This window comes from Equus caballus, chromosome 13, assembly GCF_041296265.1.
Source record: "Equus caballus isolate H_3958 breed thoroughbred chromosome 13, TB-T2T, whole genome shotgun sequence".
NCBI classification, from domain to species: Eukaryota; Metazoa; Chordata; class Mammalia; order Perissodactyla; family Equidae; genus Equus; species Equus caballus.
The window spans coordinates 9,042,883-9,065,792 of record NC_091696.1 but is presented as its reverse complement, the minus strand read 5'-3'; the positions used below and the strand labels follow the sequence as shown (position 1 = coordinate 9,065,792).

General features: G+C 43.2%; 1 protein-coding gene and 1 pseudogene across 1 annotated transcript; one reads left to right on the top strand and one right to left on the bottom strand.

Moving 5' to 3' along the window:
- Positions 1–3,746: 3,746 nt before the first annotated feature.
- Positions 3,747–4,379, top strand: LOC138917089 (non-histone chromosomal protein HMG-14 pseudogene; annotated as a pseudogene).
- Positions 4,380–7,923: 3,544 nt separating this feature from the next.
- On the bottom strand, positions 7,924–13,159 carry LOC111767606 (zinc finger protein 517-like). Its single transcript, XM_023616826.2, has 4 exons — positions 13,011–13,159; positions 12,572–12,698; positions 11,884–12,000; positions 7,924–8,947 (listed from the first exon to the last, which is right to left on the bottom strand). Exons 1-4 carry the CDS (start codon positions 13,038–13,040, stop codon positions 8,856–8,858), a joined length of 366 nt encoding a protein of 121 aa, XP_023472594.2. The 5' UTR covers positions 13,041–13,159; the 3' UTR covers positions 7,924–8,855.
- Positions 13,160–22,910: the final 9,751 nt, after the last annotated feature.

The following is a 22,910-nucleotide window of genomic DNA, read 5'->3' as shown; positions in this document are numbered from 1 at the left end:
CAGAGGAGCTGCAGACCGTGGCGCGGGCTTCCGGGGAGCCCGGCTAGGTTTCCAGGGTCCAGGACCCCCACACCACCCAGGGGTGCGACAGGGCAGTTGGGGGGCTGGGCCTGCAGTGTTCCGGGTTCTAGTTTCGCTCCACGGTTGATTCTGATGCACAATCAAGTTTGGGAACCCCTGACTTACATCCTCTTTCAGGTCAATTGGCAATCCACAAGGTGGATGCCAAGATGAAAGTACGAAAGCTACAGTCTCCTCGCTTTGCTGGTCTGTAAATCCACTCCTTTCACAGGATGCTTGAACGTCTGTTATAACTGGCAGCCCTTTGTTCAGCATTCCCGATGCCCCTGAACCCCAGCGACCAGCGACTGGGAGCTCCCTCCCTAAACCTGTCACCTCATCCCCAGACAAGCTGACTTAAGTGCTGGTCCTGCGCTGGGTGTGGGGACACAGCCCCAGGTAAGAGAGGTCAGCAGAGGCCAGAGGAGCACTGTGGAGCAGAACAGCGGGACCCCGAACCCCCAAGGTAAATTTACCAAAGCAGGAAGAATGGCTCTGCTGACCAACCTGGAGACCCCTCTGAGGAGGTGAGGTTGAAGGGTGAAGAGAGGGAGTCTCTTTCATGGTGGAGAAACATCGGGTGCACTGTTCCCCATGGGGAAGGGTGGCTGGACCAGGTGTGTGGGGGGGAAGGAGGGCATGTGAGAGAGCAGAGGGTCCCCCTGGGAGATGAGGTGGGAAATCCTGGTGGTTAAGGTCAGATAGGAAGGGCCTCACATGGCAAGGCAAGGACTGCTTTCTTTCCTATAGGTACCAGGAAGTCAAAGGAGGTTTATAAACACGTTGATTCAGTGAAAGCGGTGAAGGTGCCTAGTTGTAGCTGAGTCCCACAACACAACGTGCCTGACGACAAAGCCACTGGGGTCTGAGGCTATGTAGATAGAATGTGGAAGGTGAGAGCCCCTTCCACACAGGAGGGACGTGTGGAGAATCACGCTTGGTTTGGCGCCACACTCAGAGGGTGTTTGAGTTGGGAGTCACGGAGGCGTGAGAGTGCTCAGGAAAAATTGGGAAGGGCTATGGCAGGGGAGAGGTGATGAGAGCTCAGGGTCGGGGGCAGGGAGGGGAAGCTGCAGCCAAAGAGGTTTGGCCCAATAGTCAGGTTGTCTGGAGGTAAAGGGATGACTTCAGAGAGGGAGCTCCCAGTCACTGGGCCCTGGGCTGTTATAGCAGACGTTCAAGCATCACACACATCACACGTGAAGGTTGTCCATTCATTCATTCCTGTTCCCTGAGTGAGCCGGGAGCCACAGGAGGGCTTCAGTAGAGTGACTGGTCTGAGTTCCATTGACCACGGCTCACTCTGGCACCAAGGAATCATGTTGGAGAACAGCAAAGAAAGTTCTGGATCAGGAATGAAATTGATGTGCCCTAAAGATGGGCTGTTACGTAGCTGTGGCTGGAAAGGCAACGAGGACTCAGTGTTTGTGTGTGTGTGGATTGATTGATCAATTGTCAGCGAACAGCATGATGAATTCAAAATGTGATCAGGCCCTGGTGGAACTGAGGCAAACTTTAATCTGATCAGATCCTTGGCCACATGGCCTTACCGCTCAAGTCATTTCTGACTTCTCTTGACTTCACAGTCTATTTTTCAATGCTGTCTTACCACAAACCTCGACAGATTCTTTGACAGTCAGCTTAACTGCCACTGAAGCTTGTTTTTTAAAGAAATGGTCTCTATCCTTATGGAGCCAACACGGTGGGTTCGGGAGTCAGATACTCTTAGCTTTGCCCCTTGACTTGCTGTGAGTGACCCTTTGGCAAATTGCTCACCTTCCCTAAGCCTCAGTTTTCACTTCTACAAACAGTACTCACTCCACGGGGTTTTGTAAGGCTTAGATGAGAGCAAGCCAGCAAAGTGTCTGCAGGGAGGTTGCCCGTAGACTGTGCTCAGGAAACATGATTCCTCATTCCTATGGGCCTGAGGGCCAGCCAGGAGCATTTCCGTGGTTTAGAGAGATGCCAGACGGGTCCTGTGGTATCTTTCTAGACGGAATCAACAACTCTCAAATGATTTTTCAAGAGCATTTACAAACTCTTTCAGACTAATCTCAGGTTTGCTGTAAGTGGAATTTCGAGTTTAGATATACTTTTGAGCTACCATAAAGCATCTTCCCTCTTTAACATCCTCTAAATTTCCTCGAAAGATAGACTCCACAGTTGCAGAATATGATTCAGACATCTGTTAGAGCCTTTTTCTTTTTTTGGTGAAAAATGGGATTTATTGCATACACCAAGCATAAAATACTTTTATGGCAATTTTTAAAATCATGGTAAAATGCACATAACATCAATTTTACCATCTTTAAGTGTATGATTGAGGGGCATTAAGTGCATTCACAATGTTGGAGTCCTTTTTTTTTTCTTTCTGCTTTTTTCTCACCAAATTCCCCCAGTGCATAGTTGTATATATTTTAGTTGTGGGTCCTTCTAGTTGTGGCACGTGGGACGCCGCCTCAACGTGGCCTGACGAATGGTGCCATGTCCGCGCCCAGGTTCTGAACCAGCGAAACCCTGGGCCACCGAAGTGGAGCACGCAAACTTAACCACTCGGCCACAGGGCCGGCCCCTGTTGGAGTCTTTTTGATACATCAGATGCACAGGGTTTTCCAGGAGTATGAGTTTGGGTCACTGTATATGCCCGATGCAGGTCGCCTCCCATCTTATAACAATTACAGGGCCCCTCTCTGGTGGGGGGATCCTAAATTATAATAACCTAATATAGCATAGATACTGTATATGAGATAGAATCCTAACTGTGCTTGAAGGCTCTCTCAAGGTTCCCCTTTAGGTGAACTCTCAGGAGCTTGGTAAGGTCCCAGCTAAGACGGAAGTTTTGTTCACACTGGCACGTGTAAAGGGCCTCTCTCCAGTGTGGACACTCTGATGGGTGAGAAGATTTGATCTTTGGCAAAAGCTTTCTCACCCTGCTTGCATTTATAAGGCCTCTCTCCAGTGTGAACACCCTGATGATTGATGAGATCACACAATAGGGCCTCTCTCTGCATGAATGTTTTGGCATGTGATAAGATTTGAGCTTTGGCAGAAGGCTTCCCCACAATCATTGCATTTATAAGGTTTCTCCCCAGGGAGTGTCCTCTTGTGTTGAGAAAGCCGTGACTAATTCCTGAAGGCTTTTCCACACTCACAACATTTATATGGTTTCTCTCTAGAATAAACTCTCTGATGTACAAGGAGGTGAGACTTCTGCCTGAAGGATTTTCCACAGTCACTGCACTTAAATGGCTTCTGCCCGGTCTGGATTTTCCAATGCTGAGTAGGGGCGCTGCTCCCAGTGGACGCCTTCCCGCATTCATTACACACGAAGGGCTTCTCTTCAGCAAGTTTTCTCAGGTGCATTTTAGGGTGGGACTTCTGACGGCTGGTTTTCCCACAATCACTACATATGTAGGATTTCTTTACTCTGGGGCTTTTCTCATGTTTACCAATGGCTGAGCAACCCAATTTACATTTCTTACAAGATCTTTCTTCTTGGGAATGTTGACATTTTGGTCAACCTTCTTATGGCTATAGGCTTTTTCTCCAAAGGGGGGTTTTCTGGGGATGACTGTTGCTCTCCTAGAACAAAAGCTGGAGGAAGGGGACACTTTCTTTCTCTCTCTTGTGGAATTTTGCTGCCCTGTTTCTAAACAGCTCACAGATTTGTCAGACTGATCAAATCTTCCGTTCATATCAGTCCATCTTGGGGTGCTCGGCTCATTCTTGGTTGTCAACTTTGGGTCTAAGCCAATAAACAGAACAGGTAAATGTCATTAATCCCTGTGGTCAGGAAAAGAAACGTTCTACAGGCGGGTCTCAGAAGCTCAGACGCAGGAGGAGCGGCAGGCAGGCCAGCTTCACAAAGGCTTTGGACCATGGCCTGCAGGCTCCTGGCATGCACCGCCACCATCACGATGCCCAAGAGGAAGGTCAGCTCTGCTGAGGGCGTGACAAAGGAGGAGCCCAAGAGGAGATCACAGAGGTTGTCAGCTAAAGCTGCTCCTGCCAAAGTGGAAATGAAGCCAAGAAAGGTAGCAGGAAAGGATAAATCTTCAGACAAAAAAGTGCAAACCAAAGGGAAAAGAGGAACAAAGGAAAAACAGGCCAAACTGGCTCACCAAGAAACTGAGAAGACTTACCTGCAGAAAATGGAGAAATCGAAAATGAGGAGAGTGCAGCCTCTGATGAAGCAGGAAAGAAAGAAGCCAAGTCTGATTAATGTCATACACCATGTCTTATCAGCAATCCCTATCTGCTTTGTTGTGCAATCCAGAGGGATATTTTTATCATTTTGTAAATGCAAGTTTTTTAGTAGCTCTGGAAACATTAAGAAGGAATCCCGCTTCATCCCATTTTTTAAGTGCAAATGCTTTTTTTTTAAGAGGTGCAATCATTTGCTGGCTGTTTATTTTTTGGCACAACCAGGAAACACTGGGATGTTGAATATGGGAAGCTTTGATTGTCTTGGGCTTCGGCTCAACATTCCGTAGATGCGGGTAGTTTTTATATGCTAAAATACAAAGCATACTAAATGGCAATTTGGAGTCAGTCGTGCATTAACATATCTTAAATTACTTCCACTCTTATGTTGTTTCTGATAGAATTGTTTCCTAAAGAACACCGCTCCTTGATCTTGGCTCTCCCTGTCAGGATTTTGTGTCCTCTGTGACATCTTTGGCTGTGGAAGTCCAGTTTTCCTAGTAACTTTGTTAATGTGCTGTGAAAGATTGAAATTTTGAGTATGTAGTGTATTTGATACTAAATTGTGAATTAGTGAGACTTACGATGAAACAGGTGTCAACATTTGAAGATATTGGTACTTGATATCCTGTTAAGGGAAATTTGCCTCCACATTTTAAGCTGGAAAGTCACTGGAACAACCATTTAGAAAAGGATCATAACTACATGAATTTTTAGATTTTTGGTATGTATGTCAAGAATTGTGTACTGATTGAAATGATTGTGTATTGATCCTCAAAACAACCAATAATATCTCAATTATGAAAAAAAATAAAAGAAAAATTCTACGAAAAGCCTAGAAAGATCTACATGAATCTTAGGTAAATGGGCAGGCAGCCTGGGCGTTGGAGGCAGACAGAGCTTCAGCGAGAATTGGCGCTCCACACTTAATTGCTTGAAGGCCCTGAGTCTATTTACTTCTGTATAAAATAGGGATGTAACTAACTCCTACTTCAGATTCTTCTGGGTACAGAATGTGTGTGAAAGCAGTGAGCACTGTACATGACATAGGAAGCTGCCGTGTTTGTTCAGTAAACAGTAGCTAGTGTGATCTTCAACAGGGACTTGCTAAGTACATCCTTCACACTTAGGTCCGGTGGGTTTCTGACACCCTGCTAAGCAGAGGCAGAGGAGAGTGTAATAAGAAAGCACACCCATATCAGAAATTCATAATCGATTTTGTTTCCATGCTTCAAACCTCTGCTAACTGTATCTCCTCTATCAAGATACTTCACTTCTTGGGCCGGCCCAGTGGCATAGTGGTTAAGTTCGTGTGCTCCACTTTGGCAGCCTGGGGTTTGTGGGTTCAGATCCCAGGTACAGACCTACACACTGCTCATTAAGCCACGCTGTGGTGACAGCCCACATACCAAAAAATAGAGGAAGACTGGCACAGTTGTTAGCTCAGGGACAATCTTCCTCAAGCAAAAAAAAAAAACCCACAAAACCACAAAAGAACTCTCACCTATCAGAATAGTTATTACAAATCCTGTACAGGAAAAGGGGTCCGGTGAAGACTGATAACATACCCAAGGTTAGCATTCTGGATGGCAGGAGGACAATGCTAGCTAGATTGTGAGAGGACAAAGGCTCACATCACAGGTGGCCCTTTGATGTGCAAAATGAGGCTCCGCCAGCCTGCTCATCTTTGCACTTTAATATCTTTTGCTGGATTTCACAGAGCACATAAATAACTCTTATACTTGAGAACAGTTTTAAATGTTTCTTCAGACAAATCAGGTTAGTCCACTAAGTTTTGCAGATAATTTGGTTAATTTCCAGTGAATTACCTTCTGGAGAACAGGCCTGAGTTATGTTCTTATAGGCCCAGTTCTTAAATGGGACATCTTTAGTGTGAGAAAACCCATTCCTGATGTGCCGTAGGCTTCTCTGGTCCCCGCTGTCTGTGCTCGAGGGTCTCGAGGCAGGAAGGACGTTATCATGGCTGGGAAGAAGGAGGGGATTGAAGCTGCTTTACTCTCTCAAAGAAAACAGGTATTCCAAGTATATAAGCTGCTGAAGTGTCGGAAGAGAATCCCTGGCTGCTTCTCTCTCACTAGTTCCACCATTTCCAGAGATCTCAGGCACAAGGGTATACAAGAGTTTTGCCAGTTGCAAGCCTTGTGAACTTGAGCATATCAATGTACCCTCATCTGTAAAACAAAGACAGACCACTACCCATGTCACAGGTGCTCGTAGACAATGAGAGTATGTGTGTAGCTCTGAGAACATCGCCTGGCACAGCACGGGACACTGAATACCAGCCCTCCAACTTACACACATTTCATAGGTTTCCTTTTCATGCTGTTTGACGCTGTCTCCAAACTGCTCTTCCATCAGCTTCCATGAGAACAAATGTGAATGGTGGGGAAGGCAAGTGTTGGCCCCTGCCCCATGGAACTGTCACACACAGGTGAATACATGACCAAAAGAGCCAATTAGGAGCAAAAGGCCAAAACACAAAAACAGACACTAAAATGCGTGTGTCACACAAAATAAAGCCACAACTCTCACACTTTTTATTTTTGACAAAATCTTTGAATTTTTTGACTGCTGCTTTTAAGTTTTGAAGAATTCATCTTAAAAGATCCACAGGACTAAACACAGAATCTCCCCATTTGAAGAACTGAAGTCAAAAACAGAACATGTGATAAGAACTCCTGTTAAGAGTGTCTATTAAGTAGATTGAGGTTTGGGACACTGATGACAATTCCTGGAGCTCTGTCCTTGATGGGAATGTAAGAACATTTTCAAAGAGTCTCATGGGGACACAGGACACACGTATATGAAACCACAGATACATCAAACGATGGACAAAATACAATGTTAGATCTAATTCCTTCTGGTTTCGCCTCTTCACAGCATGTGCTTCGCGATGCTGCGCCAGCCTGGCCACAAAGCAAACCGTGTTCTCTGGGTCACTCAACCGCCGCTGAAACTGACTCAAAATAAGGGCTAAAACCTTCTCTTGGATCAGGTTATGTGATAGATCATCATATAAAATTGATTGACATTCCTCCAAAAATTTTAAAAGAAATATTAACTGAATTCTCGTATTTTTAAATTAGCAAAATCCATTCTTAAAACCGTTAATTTGGTTTCTGCAGTTTTCCCCAACCTTACTATATTCAGAATATATTCCCTAAATTGCAAAAAGAAACGATGAACCCAATTTAAATTTCAACTTAAATGTAACATGTATTATAGTCTTAAGATTTTCCATAGGAGCAAAGGTTGTTTCAATTTCTGGCAAGTTAAATGTTCCTCTTGGCGTTCCTCATATTGATCACAATTAATGTGAATACCTGGTAAATGCCTTGGCTCTGTTCAGTTCTCTTCTTATTTACTTTATTCGTAAGATTTATCTCCTGAGTAAACCATCTGATGATCTGAGGTTGGCAGAACCCTTTGCTGAGAAAGAGTTTTCACACCAACCATGTGTTCATACCACTACGGTATAGACAGTGTAACATATGAACCCCAAGAGAAAAATGTCCCATGTTACTGCATTTCTTTCTTGGTATTGTGTTTTTCCTCACATCTGCTGTGTTTTAGCTTCTTGCTGTGATCACACTTGGGTTGGCCGGTGTGAAATAAGACCAGAGTTTTAACAGGCAGCTTCCCTGAGTCCCACATTTATTGCACTGAAAAGCTTTCTCTCCAGGTGGATCCTCTGATGGTTGGTATAGTCTGTGCCAAGATGAAAGGTTTTGTCACACTCATTGCACGTACAGGGTTTCTCTCCACCGTGTGACTTATAATTGAATGCATTCCCACACTCAACCTTTATATAGGGCTTCTGCGTGGTAGGAATTCTCTGATGCTTAACTAGGTGAGCAGACTGCTTAAACGATTTTCCACAGTCACCACATTTAAGTGGCTTCTCCCCTGAATGTATTTTTTCATGTTGAGTAAGAATTGAGTTCTGATTAAAAGCTGTTCCACATTCATTACACACAAAAGCCTTCTCTCCAGGGTGAATTCTCATGTGATTTGTAAGGTGTGATTTCTTTCGGCATGATTTCCCATACTCTTTGGTTTTTCTTTTAGGAAGATTAGCCCTGAGATAACATCTGCTGCCAATCCTCCTCTTTTTGCTGAGGAAGACTGGCCCTGAGCTAACATCCATGCCCATCTTCCTCTACTTTATTTGTGGGACGCCTACCACAGCATGGCATGCCAAGTGCTGCCATGTCTGCACCCGGGATCCAAACCAGAGAACCCCTGGCTGCTGAAGGGGAATGTGTGAACTTAACCACTGCGCCACCGCATCAGCCCCTCCACACTCTTTACATACATATGATTTCTTTGTGCTGTGCATTTTTGGATGTTTTCTGGAAGATGAAGTTCCACATTTAAAATTCTCAGAGAGTATTTCTTTTCCCAGAATGCTGAAAATTTTTTCACATTTCCTGTTTTTATAGACTCTTTCTGTGGTGGAGATTTTCCTGTGCATGGCCTTCACCTTGCTGGAAGCTGTGCTTAGGAAAGGGGATTTTCCTTTTTCCTCTCTTATGCGCAAGCTCTGCCGTCTTTCTAACCAGCTCCTAGTGTCATGGATTCTCCAAACGACTCGTGCACATCTGCTGCTGCACAAACATCACGTCTGAAGTACTTGTCTCCCTCTTGATCTTGATTTTATGGTCTGACAGCAAACGGAAAGTGCAAGTGTCATTAAGGCTTGGGCTAGGTGGGTAAAGAACACAGTATTGAGCAGGAGAGGATAATCCTCATGGCTTAATACAGGATAACGGACGTATATAGGATAGTTATTATTAATTGGGAGAAATGGCATGGTGTGATGACCCCCGTCATTCTTACACTGTCACTTGTTATCCAAGGAACCTAGAGGAAGAGATGATGTCAGCTAGCTCACAGGAGAATTGTGAAGAGGGAATGTGGCCATCGATGTCAAACCACTCAGCAGAGTACACAGCACCGTGTCGGTTACATGTCTGTTGTAAGCGGGAGCAGGATGCTTATCCACTCAAAAGGTTTCATCGCTCCAGGAAGGGCCCAAAGTGCCGTGTGTGCAATGGGAATAGCAGAGCATATAAGAAAACAGTCAGTTTTTGAGAAGCTCATAATGTCCTAAACGAGAATGGACGGACGTATGTGAAATGAGAGATGAGTGCGTGGGATTCAGTAAACAAAGTGCGGAAAGACGTTCAAAGTCAGAACGTGATCAGACTGGAGTACGGTGCGCCTGGAAGGCGCTCTTGAAGAAAGAGTCTTAAAGCAAGTTAGTATGGATCAGTAGATTTTATACAGGAGGTCAGAGTCGGTAGTAAGAACGGCATTAAGTCAAAACTTGGAAAGGACCGAACTGGGGCAAGCATTGAGTTAAGAGATCAACTCACAGGGAGAACCAAGGAAGAGCTAGTGATTAGCAGCAAGAAGACGGGAGAGGTAATCGTTAGGGCCACCGAGTTATTTAGAATTTGCCTGAGAATCAATAGAAAGGTAGGTCTAGGGCAGGGTTTTGACTAGAGACAGAACAATAAGATAGGAGTTTTAATTACGGCCCTGGACAGATGACAGAGTCAGGCTACAGAGAAAAGAGGAGATTTCAGCAAAGTTTTTAACAATCTAAGTTCAGCCGTGCCTGGAATATCACCCCGAATTCCAGTGACATACGCCCATTTAAACTATGACTTCTGGATTGATCCCTCACCATCAGAAAGCGATACTAGACTGGATGTTTCTGGTTGGCCCACAACCTTGTGCCAAGATCGTGCACCACACTCCACCAGCTCTTCTCTAGTACCCACACTCCTATCAGCCTCTCCCGGAGTCAGGCCTGCCTTACATGACTAACTGCCCTCTGGAACTGTGGCTTCTTTTTTTAGATTTTAAAACTTATGCTAAAGGTAAAGGTAGTTATTTCCGTTACTCCTTAATTCTCTCTGCCCCACACCAGCTACCTAATAAGTCCTATGCTTGGACTATGCTAATATGCCTTGGATCCTAGGGGACACAGTGACACCTTCTAAAAATTGTAGGTCCCAATCCAGGTGTGGGGCCAATACAGCCTAACTAGAGCAGCAGAGAACGACCCGGTTGGAAAATGTGACAGCATCATTAGTACTTGGCAATTATCTGGATATAGGTGTCCAAGGTCATTTAGGAGCCATTAAATCAAAGTTGTAAGCCTAAAGGACAAGAAAAGCAGAAATGCCACAGATAGTAAGGAGAATTTGATGATGACGATGGCAACGTAAACTTTTTATGGAGGATAACAGTATTACTATTAATATATAACTTTATATTTTTGTTATATGTAATACTAGTGTGTTATGTTATGGACTTTGCAAATGATCACATTTAATAATCACATAACCACTTTGTGAGGCAAAATATAATCTTCCTGGGGAGAGAGGGCCTGGCACACAGGACATCTCCATAAAATTGAGCCTGTCATCTTTAGTTTGAAGGTAGTGCTTGTGGTTACATCCCCTGCTCCCAGCTCTGCCCGATCCTCCACGGTCCCTCCATTATTACTTTTATAGTTTTTTAATAAAAACTATAAGCTTTGAACACACAGCCACGGATTCAAATCTCAGCTGGGCAACTTATTATCTTGAAATGTTCAGCAAATTACTTCAATTGTCTGGACCTCTGTTGCCTCATATGTAAAATAAGAATGTTAAGGCCTGCTTTGCAGGGCAGTTGTGAAGATTAAATAAAAAGATACATGTAAAGGGGCCAGCTGGGTGGCGTAGCGGTTAAGTTCGCACACTCCCCTTTGGCAGCCCGGGGTTCGCAGGTTCAGATCCTGGGCCCAGACCTAGCACCACTTGTCAAGTCACGTGGTGACGGTGTCCCACATAAAATAGAGGAAGATTGGCACAGATGTTAGCTCAGCAACAGTCTTCCTCAAGCAAAAAAAGGAAGATTGGCAACAGATATTGGCTCAGGGTCAATCTTACCCACACACACACACAAAAGATGCATGTAAAAAGCACCTCATGTGATGGTTACACAACAAAGTGAATGTATTTGATGCCACTGACCTAAATGGTTAAAATGGCACATTATATATTGTATATATTTTACCACAATAAAAAAAGCACCTTATAGTTTCTAATAACTCCTTGGGATTATTATTATTATCCTGCTTATATACTATTTCGTGATTTTCTCAAGTCGTCTGTAAACTCATCAAGAGAAGTGGTTCTGCGTTGCTGCTGTATATTCCAGGACACCCATCACCCTTGAACCCCTAGCAAATGCTCAGATATACTTGTTTGGTGGCAGGTATGAGCTGATATACCCGCAACAGGCCTAATGGGTTGTTATGGGCATCACGACTCCCATTTTACAGATGAGAAAATAACGACAGGAAAGTTTAGCAGTAACAACAAGATCATCTCTGAGCGTCCCTGGGAAGGATCAGGAGGAGCTGGCACTAAGGATCAGTGTAGGGACACCCTAATAGGACAGAAAGGGAGCTCACCGCCCCCTCCACCCCCTGCATCCTAGGCAGTCAGCTCTCCCCAGGATTTCAAAGCAGCCACCAGCTCCTTCCTAGGTGGGTCTTCCTTTCTCTGTGGCGGCATCCTTCAGATCCCCCTCACTCACCCGTGTCGACAGGTATCGGGAACTCTTCATACTTGGCTCTGTGGGGAGGCAACACGGCCCTGGGTTCTTCTCCTCCTTCCAGCTTAGAGGTCAGAGCAATTTTGGAGATTGGAAACCCTGCCCATGAGGAAGGAGAAAGGAGGTGCTCTGTGCTAGTTTGCGAAGGGGCCCCAGCCTTTACCCCTTTGTGGAAAGAAAGGACGTTTTAAGACAAGAAACGAAGGCTTGGCAAGTAGACTGTTTTACCTCAGAAGGACAATTAGATAATTTTCTTTCTCTTGTATAAAGAAAACTCCAGAAGTTTTACTGGAGACACAGATATTAGTCCCCAGCCTGAAAGAAAAAGTGCAGTTACCCAAGGGAACGAGAAAAAAAGCTGGAAAGAGAGGACTCAGCCGTGGTAAAAGAAACTCCTGTCTCTAAAAACAGGGCAGCGACTCTTAGGAATCTCCACGTCTTAAGGGAAATACGGTCTCTAACTCCGTCCCGGGTTCAGTTGGACAGGAATTCTCTCATCTGTCAGGAAATATCAAGGCCCCCCAAACTATTGTTATCTTAAGATTGATATGTCCTGTCGCATTCCCAAAGAGGATTTCAGGCAGATCCAGTAGTACAGGAGGAAGGAAAGAAATCACAAATAAGGATCTTCAGTTGGGGCAGGGAATTAGGGAGAAGCAGCGGTCCTTACCCAGCCAGAGGCAGTTCCGGTGATCCTCCGGCGTCACGTCTCTATAGAGCTCCTTCTGGGCAGGATTCAGACAGTCCCACTCTTCCCGGGAGAAACGTACAGCCACATCCTCACGTGTTAATGCATCCTGAAAGGATACATTCTATTATTCCAGTTCCCGACCCCACTGTGTAGGCCCAGCATGAGGGGCGAAGCTGGCTGAAGCAGAACAGAGGCTGGAGGGCGCCAGCGTCGCTGTGTCCATGTGGGATGTAGGTGACAGACAGGGCTCATAGTGGGGAATATCTTTCAATAGCTGGGCCTCAGCTCACAGAGACCAGGAGCTGGAGGAAAGGCAGGGGGCTCTGATGGCAAATTATTGGACAAACCAGCCAGAGGCTGAGGAAATGCCATCCACGGTAATGGGGCTTTAGAAGGCATGGAGAGGACTGACACCCACCTGTAGCTTTTCTGACAGGACAGGAGCCATATTGGGGGTCCTGGTCTTTTCTCGGGCACTGGGAGGTATCGAGTAGAGCTGAGAAGGAAAAAGCAACCGTGAGCGCCGTCCTCAAACTAAAGATAACAACAGCTAAGTTTTATGGAGCATTCCGGTGTGCCAGACCCTCCTGAGAATCAACGAGAAGCCCAGGAGCCCTCACATCCACAGCACACTTCCTGGCCCCAGGCCCCAGCCTATCTGCCACTCAGCTGTAAAATCATCTTAAGCTAACGTGCTGTAGCTTAATCTCGAAAGACCACGCAAATATCTAGGGTTTAGGTTTCAGATGGGGTTGTTGGGGTCTTCAACCGTCCATAAGCAGAAAGAGGACGAGCGACGGCTAACAGAAACGTTGCCATGAGAGCCACTTAAGACCATGTCTTTTTTTCCCTCATCCGCCTCTTTGCACCAACACCAGAGGAGCCCAGGGAAGAGGGACGGGGAGGCAGTTAGAGAACAGCCTGAACATACTCCAAACTGAGCTGAGAGAGAACTTTGAATCGGATATGCGTGAAGAATTTGGGGTTTGGTTTGGTTTTGTTGAGTCACGGCATAGAGAGAAGGGAGACAGGGTAGATCGAGGAGTTTGATCTGTAACCAACTGTGAACGATCCGTTGCGCTAACTCACCACCTGTGGACCAGCTAAGTATTCTTGAACGAGGACTAAATCTTAAAAATCGGCATAACAGTGTTGATAATGCTGTTGTGGTTAGGCTTGAAAGAGAGACCTTATCTTTTAAAGCTACGCACTGAAGTATTTGCAGATGAAATATGATGTCTTGGATTTGCTTGAAAATAATATAGAGGTGGAGAGAGGATAAGGGAGGACTGGCCAAGGGCTGGTGTGTGTTGGGGCTGGATGATGGGCATGTGGGGTTATCATACTATTCTGCCCACCTTCATGGATATTTGAAATTCTCCATATTAAGAGGTTTGAATAAAAACCTAAAAGTTATTTAAAAAACTATTTTGATAACTAAAAATGGCTGAAACAACCTCAGTGTTAAAGTTCAACCCCATAGGGCAATAAACATACACAGAAATACACACACACACAAGTGTGTGAAGATATAAATATTTCCGGTGGACGGGGTTAAACACAAATAGGTTTATACTATGCATGGCGTTCTGTAATTTGAGTTTTTCCCGCCTTATGTTTTGGGTGTTTTTGTGTATTGGTACTTTCAAGTTTATTGCATTCCTTTTCAACAGCTCAGAGTATTTTGATATACGAATTTACTGTAATTTTATCAGTTCCCCATTGATGGACACTTAGATTGCTTCTAGAGTTTTCCAATAACAAACAAAAATGCAATAGACAGCCATGTGTAAATATCTTTGCACTCTTCAGCAAGTCCACCTGAAGGGCTATACCTGGAGGCTGAATCGTTGAGTAAATGAACAGGAGCAACAGTCAACACTCCTGCCGACAGTGCCGTATTTTGCCTGCTTCGTTATGCACACATCTGCATCCATCAAATTAAAAAATGTAGACACAGGAGCACAAAACACACTTTTTACAGCTTGCTTTCTTCACGAGAAAATCTTTCCATGTGTGAACACATTAAGGATGTTTTCTTGAGATAAAGGAAGAACTGAATCTGAAGGCTGAAAGAGCTCACTATGTTCTTGAGAAAAAAAATATAGTGATTAGGACCAAGAAAGACACATCTAGAATAAAAAAGAATGCATGTTTTCCACTTCTGGAAGACAGACCCTTATATTGGCAAATTTGTCTAATAGAGTCACAGATAGACAGAACAGTCCCAACCAGGGTAGAGAGTGACTAATATCAAAGATGAAAATTTCCTGGAATTGAAGATGGACCAAGTCTTCAAATAGAAAGGGCCAACCAAGTACTGAGCAATACGGAGGAGGGGAGAGAGGTGGGCAGGAGGGGTGGGATCAGCCCCACATCTAGGTACATTTTAGTACAGATTCCACATCTAGGCATAGTATACAGATTCTGAACTCCAAGAATACAGATTTTAAAACCTAAAATGAAATCAGGAAGAAAAAAATAGTTACCAGCTCTGGTGTTTTTCAACACCACTAAGCAATTAACTCATTTCTGACACTATCTACCTGGAGATAGCAGCAGAACCCACAGGCTAGGGGCTCAGTCCCACAAGACTGCCCCCCTCCAAAACCACACACTTCAGGTGCCAATCCCAAATCCAGGTTGTCACCTGCCCTTCTGACTCACTGGCTATTGATAGGAGCTTCCCACGGCCCACTCCATGGGTTCGATTAATTTGCTACAGCAGCTCAGGGAACTCAGAGAAACATTTTACTTCTTAGATTACCAGTTTAGGACAAAAGGATCAACTCAGGAACAGCCAGCTGGAAAAGATGCATGGGGCAGGTTATAGGGAGGGTTGAGGAGCTTCCAGGATGTCTCCCAGCTGGCCACTCTATTCTCACCTCCACGTGTTGCCTGAACCCCGTCCTTTTGGATTTTTATGGAGGCTTCATTACATAGGCATGATTGATTAAGTCATTGGCCATTGGTGATGGAACTCAATCTCCAGCCCCTCTCCTCTCCCGGAGGTTGTGGGGAGGGGCTAAAAGTTCCATCCTTCTAATGAAGGTTGGTTCCCCTGGTAACCAGCCCCATCCTTAGGTTGTCTAGGGATCCACCAAGTGTCACCTCATTAACATACACTCAGCTGTGTAGAAGGGGTCCTTATGAATGACAAGAGACACTCCTGTCACTCAGAAATATCCAAGGGTTTTAGGAGCTCTGTGCCATACCAAATATATTTCCTATCGACCACTCCAACAAAAAATCGAGCTGACATCATACTTCTCGTTTGCAATCCTGGCGCTAGATGACAACAAAGCATGTCTTTGGAGTTCTGTGGAAAAATTAGAATTGAGAATTTTATAAACAGTCTAATTTATCTTTCAAATACCAGCCTTCTTTCTCCCTCAAAAAGCGGGAAGGGGTGAATAAACAAGGATGGCAGAATGTTGCTAACTGTTGGCTCATGGTACATGTTGGTTCATTATGTACTCTTGTCTTTTTCATGCCTGTTTGAAATTCCCATAGAACAATGTTTAAAAAAAAAAAAAGAAGCACTTTACCAAGTCAGTACTAAAAGTTATAATTCAAATGTAAAAGCAAATTATCTTAAAATGTTAAGATTCTGAAATCTTTCACCCACAATGGGCTACTTGAAGATGTACACAAGCAAAACAAAAAATAAATCCAAGAAGGGCTGCACGGTGGCACAGCGGTTAAGTTCGTGTGCTCCACTTCGCGGCCCGGGGTTCGCCGGTTCAGATCCTAGACGTGGACATACGCACCACTTGTCAAACTATGTTGTGGCAGGCGTCCCGCATATAAAGTAGAGGAAGATGGGCATGGATGTTAGCTCAGGGCCAGTCTTCCTCAGCAAAAAGAGGAGGATTGGCAGTGGATGTTAGCTCAGAGCTAATCTTCCTCAAAAAAAAAAAAAAATCTGAGAGAGAAGGTGACATGATATATAGGAAACAATGATGAGTAAACAAACCAGCATAATACATAGTGAAGTCTGAATGATTATTGATAATTGGTCTGTGAAGTTTAATAAAATTGTTTTAAATGATTCCTAAGAAATCAAAGGCACATAAAAATAGTTTAAACTTAAAATTCCAGATAACAGTAAGACAAGGGAGGTAGCTGGGGGAGAAAGGAGTAAGGAGATGCAATGGAAGTATGAGAATGTCTACCCTTCTCTGACACTGGGAGGGGTGAAATAGTGGGGAATATAGTTAATTCTTTACATTAATAGAAAAATGAGTTCAAATAAGAAAACAATTTAAAGCTCCAAATAAGTCAAAAAAGAAGACATGAATAAAAAAAGTTTTTGAAAAATAAAAGCAATGAGGATTTGCCCTACTAAATACCAAATATTCTTTAAAGCTGCATTAATAAATGTGTGGGATTAGAGTACAAATAGGCAGAGAGATCAATGGGAAGAACAGAGGAACTCCAAACAGACCCAGGGTGTAGAGAAAGGTTTTGATAAAGGTGGTATTTCAAAAAATGATGTAGGGGCCGGCTCCATGGCCGAGTGGTTAAGTTCGCGCACTCTGCTGCAGCGGCCCAGGGTTCGGATCCTGGGCGCGGACATGGCACCGCTCGTCAGGCCATGTTGAGGTGGCGTCCCACATCCCACAACTAGAAGGAACTGCAACTAAGATATACAACTATGCACTGAGTTGGGGGAGGTTTGGGAAATAAAGCAGAAAAAAAAAAAAAAAGATTGGCAACAGTTGTTAGCCCAGGTGCCAATCCTTAAAAAAAAAAAAAAGGAAGATTGGCAACAGTTGTTAGCCCAGGTGCCAATCTTTAAAAAAACAGAAAAATGACGTAGGAAAAACTGGCTATCTGGCTGAGAGGAAAAAAAGATCAACACCTCGCATCATATAGAAAATAAATTCCAGATGCATTGAAGATCCTAAGGTTAAAAAAGATACTTAAGAAAATATTCGAGAATATTTTTGTAATGTTTGATAGGAAAGGCCTTCCTAAACAAGATGTCACACCCAGTAGCTATTCAAACAAACAAACAGAGTCGGCCGGATAAAAAATTAAAAATTTCTATATGACAAATGGCACTATTAACAAAATTAAAAGATAAACAACAGACTGGTAGAAAAATCCTCTCAGCAGTAGGGGAAGGAAAGTATTTTTCCCTCTACTCTGCTAGGTTCTGTGGCTGAGACCCCCCAGAAATAAAAGACAGATTAACAAGAGAGAAATAGACACAAGTTTAACAACATGTATATGTCCTGTGCGCATGGGAGAGACCCAGGAAAACTGAGCAAAACTTCCAGAGTTTTAAGCACCTTAAACACCATCTTCAGCTAAAAATGAAAGGTGCTGGGGCGAGGTCACCAGGAAGCAGGTAAACAAGGGTGAGGTTTGTCATGCAGACATCAGTCGGGGCGTCTCCACTGATGAAGGGGCTTCTGGAGGTTCTGAGGCAGCCTTTTCCTGGTGCGCAGAGGGAGGCAACCCCACAAACGGAGATTTCCCTTATAAATGTGAGTTTCCCTCACAAAAGGGTGAATCCTACTCTGCTTTTAGAGCTTCTCCTATGTTTCTTTTTTCTCAAAAATAATCAGTTCAAAATAATCCTTATGCCAAAGAGGCAAATATATTTTGGGGTGACACATTCTGCCACCCTTCGTAGCACGTATAAAATATAAAGGATTAATATAAACTTCTAATGTCTAGAAGCTCCTAGAAACCAATTTAAAAAAGATAAACAAGCGAATAGAAAAATGGGTAATCTAATTCTCTTTATCTAGAGATGATCAAGGAGTGGTCATGTGACCGAATTTTAGCCACTGACATGGAAGCAGCAGTCTACAGGATGGTGCTTCAGGAAAGCCTTTGTTTTCTGTGCTAAAAGGGGCAAAGCCAGCTGATGCACACTTTCTGCTCCTTTCTCCTTCCTGCTTGGAATGTAGATGTGCTGTGTAGGGGTGCAGCAGCCATTTTAGGACCATGAGGTGACAAAAAATGACAATGAGCATGAACATGCCAAGGATGGTGGGAAAAAAAACAAATCTGGGGCCCTTATGGCGTTGCCAGACACCTCGGTCAGCTCTGGACTACCTATCTCGGGACTTCAGGTTTGGGGAGGCCAATAAACCACAGCGAGAATTTCTGTTACTCATAGCTGAATGCATGCGGAGCTGAAACATTCTGCCTTCCCTCTTGTTCCAGCCCTCTCTGTTTACCTCAGCAGCAGAAGGCTACTGGGTTTGTTTATTGATCTACTATCAGGAAACCTCACGGAACCCTCTTCTTCACTCTAATAATTGATCTTTTGGATTTTTTGTCTAGACATCATATCTATGGAGATAACTGCAAATAATGGCAATTTATTTCTCCCTTTCAAATCTCTTAACTTTTTGTCTCTTTTCGTTTCTTGCGTCTGTTAGGACCACCAGTACAATGTTGAACAGAAGCCACCCTAGTGGGCATCCTCTTATTTCCCCTTTAAATGGGGTGATTCTGACGTTTTACCATGACTATATTTAAGTGTTTGATCGATCCTTTTTACCGAATTAAGGAATTCATCTCTAATCTTAATTTGCTAAGTGTTTTTATCATGAGTTTAAACATTTTTATGCACACACACACACTCTTGCTGGCTTTGATTTGCAAATAGTTTGTTTAGCACTTTCCCACGTCTATGCTTTTAAGTGAGATGGGCCCATAATTTTCCGTCTCTTACTGTCCTTTTACGAGTTGAGTAGCTGTTGTTGGTTTTACCTATTGCTGTTCAGAGGTTCAGTGGCGCTACCTCATAAAACCACGTGGGGCTGATGAGTTTAGTTTCATTAATCTTCAGTCTTCTAATAATCGGTGTACATTCAAAGCATAAAATTTGCTGTAAGTACCATTTTGGCTATATATCACAAGTTTTAATATGCATGATTTTCATTGTCATTCGGTTCTAAATAATTCTGAGACTCCATTATGATTTTCTTTTAGTCCAAAAAGCATTTGGAGATGTCCTTTTAAAATTCCAAACTGAAGGTTTTGTGCGGGAGTAGAGTAATTAAAAAAATTGTCTTGGGGCCAGTCCCCTGGCGTGGTGGTGAAGCTCGTGTGCTCTGCTTCCATGGCCTGGAGTTTGAAGCTTTGGATCCTTGGTGCAGACCTAAGCACCACTCAGCAAGCCACGCTGTGGTGACATCCCACATAGAATAGAGGAAGACTGGCACAGATGTTAGCTCAGTGACAATCTTCCTCAAGCAAAAAGAGGAAGATTGGCGTCAGATGTTAGGTCAAGGTCAGTCTTCCTTACACCCCCCCAAACGTTTTTTATATCTAATTGTATTGCATTGTCCTCAGGGAAATAACCCGTAAGATATCAACCCTTAAGTGCATTCCATGTGTGCTTGAAAAATGTCTCCTTGTCTCATTGTTGGGTTATTTACAGGTCCATTAGATTAAGTGTCTTAAGTTGTGCTGTAAAAATCATCTAATTTATTACTAATGTTTGTCTGTTTATCAATTGTTGAGAAAAGTATAAAATATCTCACTATGGTTGTGAATTTGTCCATTTCTCCTAGTTGGATCAATTTTTTTCTGCTTATCTTTTGAGGTTATACTGTTAGATACAGACAGCTTCCAAACTGTAATATTTCCCGATGAATTGACCCTCTTAAAATTATGACCTACCCCTCTGTATCTTTGATATAGCTTGTTATCATATGGTTAGTTTTGCCAGATAGTAATATAGCTGCGCCAGCTTTCTTTTGCTTAGTAATTACCTGTATACATATTTTTTGCACCCCTTTACTTTCCAAGCTTACTGGATAATCATGTTGGTGTGTCTCTTGTAAACAATATATAGCTGAACTTTAAAAAAAATCACCATCTTTGAAAGTGCACATTATAGTCTGTCTTAAAATTCACTTGAGATTTCTAGTAGATTGTCATACCTCAGTTATACAATTCTGTTACTCAGTTAGAGTGCTTACTGATGCGTTGGGATTTATTTCTACCACCTGCACTCCAGCTGCCCTATTGCCTTCCCCTGTTTAGTCTTTCTCGATAGCACTGCTCCTCATATACATAGTAGATATTTTATTAATTTCCTTTGTTTATCGTCTGCCTCCTGTCTCTCGAGTGTAACCTCATGAGGGCAGGGATTGTCTTCTGTTTGTTCACGTTATCTCCCCAATGCCAAGAATAGGACCTGGTACACAGTGGTCAGGCCATAAGTATTTGTGGAATAAATGAATGGAAATGAATTATATTTGTAACCAAAAGTCTCCTGCCCAGGCCACAGGGCAGGACTAGATGGTTTTACAAAAATGTTTTACCAAACCTTCAGAACAGATAATCCACATTACTATCTAAAGAAGGGAAAGCAACTCAATTCAATTTTTAAAGATGGTTTGACCAAATAAGAAACAAACCAGCGCCGGCCCAGTGGTGCAGCGGTTAAATTCGCACGTTCTGCTTTGGTGGCCCAGGGTTCCCCGGCTGGGATCCCAGATGTGGACATGGCACCGCTCATCAAGCCATGCTGTGGCAGGCGTCCCACATATAAAGTAGAGGAAGCTGGGCGCAGATGTTAGCTCAGGGACAGTCTTCCTCAGCAAACAGAGGAGGATTGGCAGCAGATGTTAGCTCAGGGCTAATCTTCCTCAAACAAAAAAGGAAAAGAAAAAGAAAAAAACCATTCTCACTTATGAACATGGATGCTAAAATCCTAAACATCAATATGACAACTTTATTAGTATAATAAAATATATCATAAAATTTTATCACCGGAATGGAAGGATCTTTAAACATTAAACAAATCTATAAATGTAATATACTATATTAACAGGTTAAATGAGAAAAGTCATATGATCATTTCAATAGATGCAGAAAAGCGTTAGCAACTTGAAACATTCATGATAAAAATTCTCAAAAATCCCAATAAAGTGGATCTATCAAAACAGAAAGCACACATCATATTTACCTGTGAGATTTTAGAAGAAATCCCATTAAAGTCACGAACAAGACAAGGATGCTTAAGATGATTTCTATTTATCTAACAGTTTGACACTAAACTGCAGGTCCTAACTTATGCAAGAAGAAAAAGAAAGTCACAAGAACTGGAAAAGAAAAGATAAAAAACCACCTTGTTGAAAGACAATATGGGGGACTGCCCGGCGGTGTGGTGGTTAAGTTTTCGTGCTCTGCTTCAGCAGACTGGGGTTCACAGGTTTGGATCCTGAGTATGGACCTACACCAATTGTCAAGTCATGTTGTAGCTGTAACCCACGTACAAAATACAGGGAGATTGGTACCGATGTTAGTTCAGTGACAATCTTTCTCAAGCAAGAGGAGGAAGATTGGCAACAGATGTTAGCTCAGGGCCAACCTTCCTCCCAAAAAGAAAACCAAACAGTATGTATTATCTACCTGAAAATCTTAAGAAAATTATTAGAAATAATAAAAGCTCAGCAAGTTGCTGGATACAAAATCAACATACAAATCAATAACATTCTTTTCTATTATAATAACCAACTAAGATTTAATAGGAATGAAAAGATCTCATTCACAATAAACACTGCAAGGTGACAAGACCTTGTGTAGAGATATATAAGTATGAGGGATTATAAAATATTATTGAAGGACAAAGAAAGAAGACCTGAATAAATGGAGAAATAAACCATAGTAAGGAATGGAAGGACAAAACATGGCAGAGAGATCCATTCTCCCAAACTTCCTGTATAAATTCATGGTAAATGTTGCATCACCCACAGAGGCAGATGGACCCTCCTCGCCCCATACAAAATTTGGTCCCAATGTTGAGACTGATGACTCCACACACACACCAAGGAGTATGAAATGGTTTATCAGTTACACAACTGGGGGCTCCGGGGAGCGGAAGGCAGCCCTCACAAGCAGATTGAGAGAGCAGGGAAAGGAGACGGGGCTGGGTTTTTGATCATTGTTGGGGCTGGCTGGGAGTTCCTGCTCTTCCACGAGCCCCGCTGCTCCGAATCTCCTGCTGACAGCGCAGGACACCCGCTTTCTTACCAGCTTGCTTAGAGGTGGGGCATGGGGAAAGAGAGGGGGTAGCTTGAAAGCTGTCCGCAAACACCAAAAGGTGGAGTCAGGCTGCTCGTTATGCATTAAAATTTCAAAACTTGGTTAGGACTTTGCTTTTCTTTTTAGGTGGTGTAACTTGACAAGTTGATCCTAAAATTCATAAATGTGAAACAGCAAAAGTCTAAAAAGTTTAGAAAAAAATATAGGAAAATAACAAGTAACTTTGGGGTGGGAAGTATTCCAAAAATACAAAAAGGGGCACATTGAAAAGGAAAATACTGATGAAATTTAACGT

Excerpts from the sequence above, each read along its gene's own strand:
- LOC111767606 (XM_023616826.2), bottom strand. The coding sequence starts at position 13,040 with ATGGCTCCTGTCCTGTCAGAAAAGCTACAG. Across the intron at positions 12,699-13,010 it reads TCCTGTCAGAAAAGCTACAG|GATGCATTAACACGTGAGGA; the intron begins GTGGGTGTCAGT and ends GTATCCTTTCAG. Across the intron at positions 12,001-12,571 it reads CCGGAACTGCCTCTGGCTGG|GGTTTCCAATCTCCAAAATT; the intron begins GTAAGGACCGCT and ends CCTCATGGGCAG.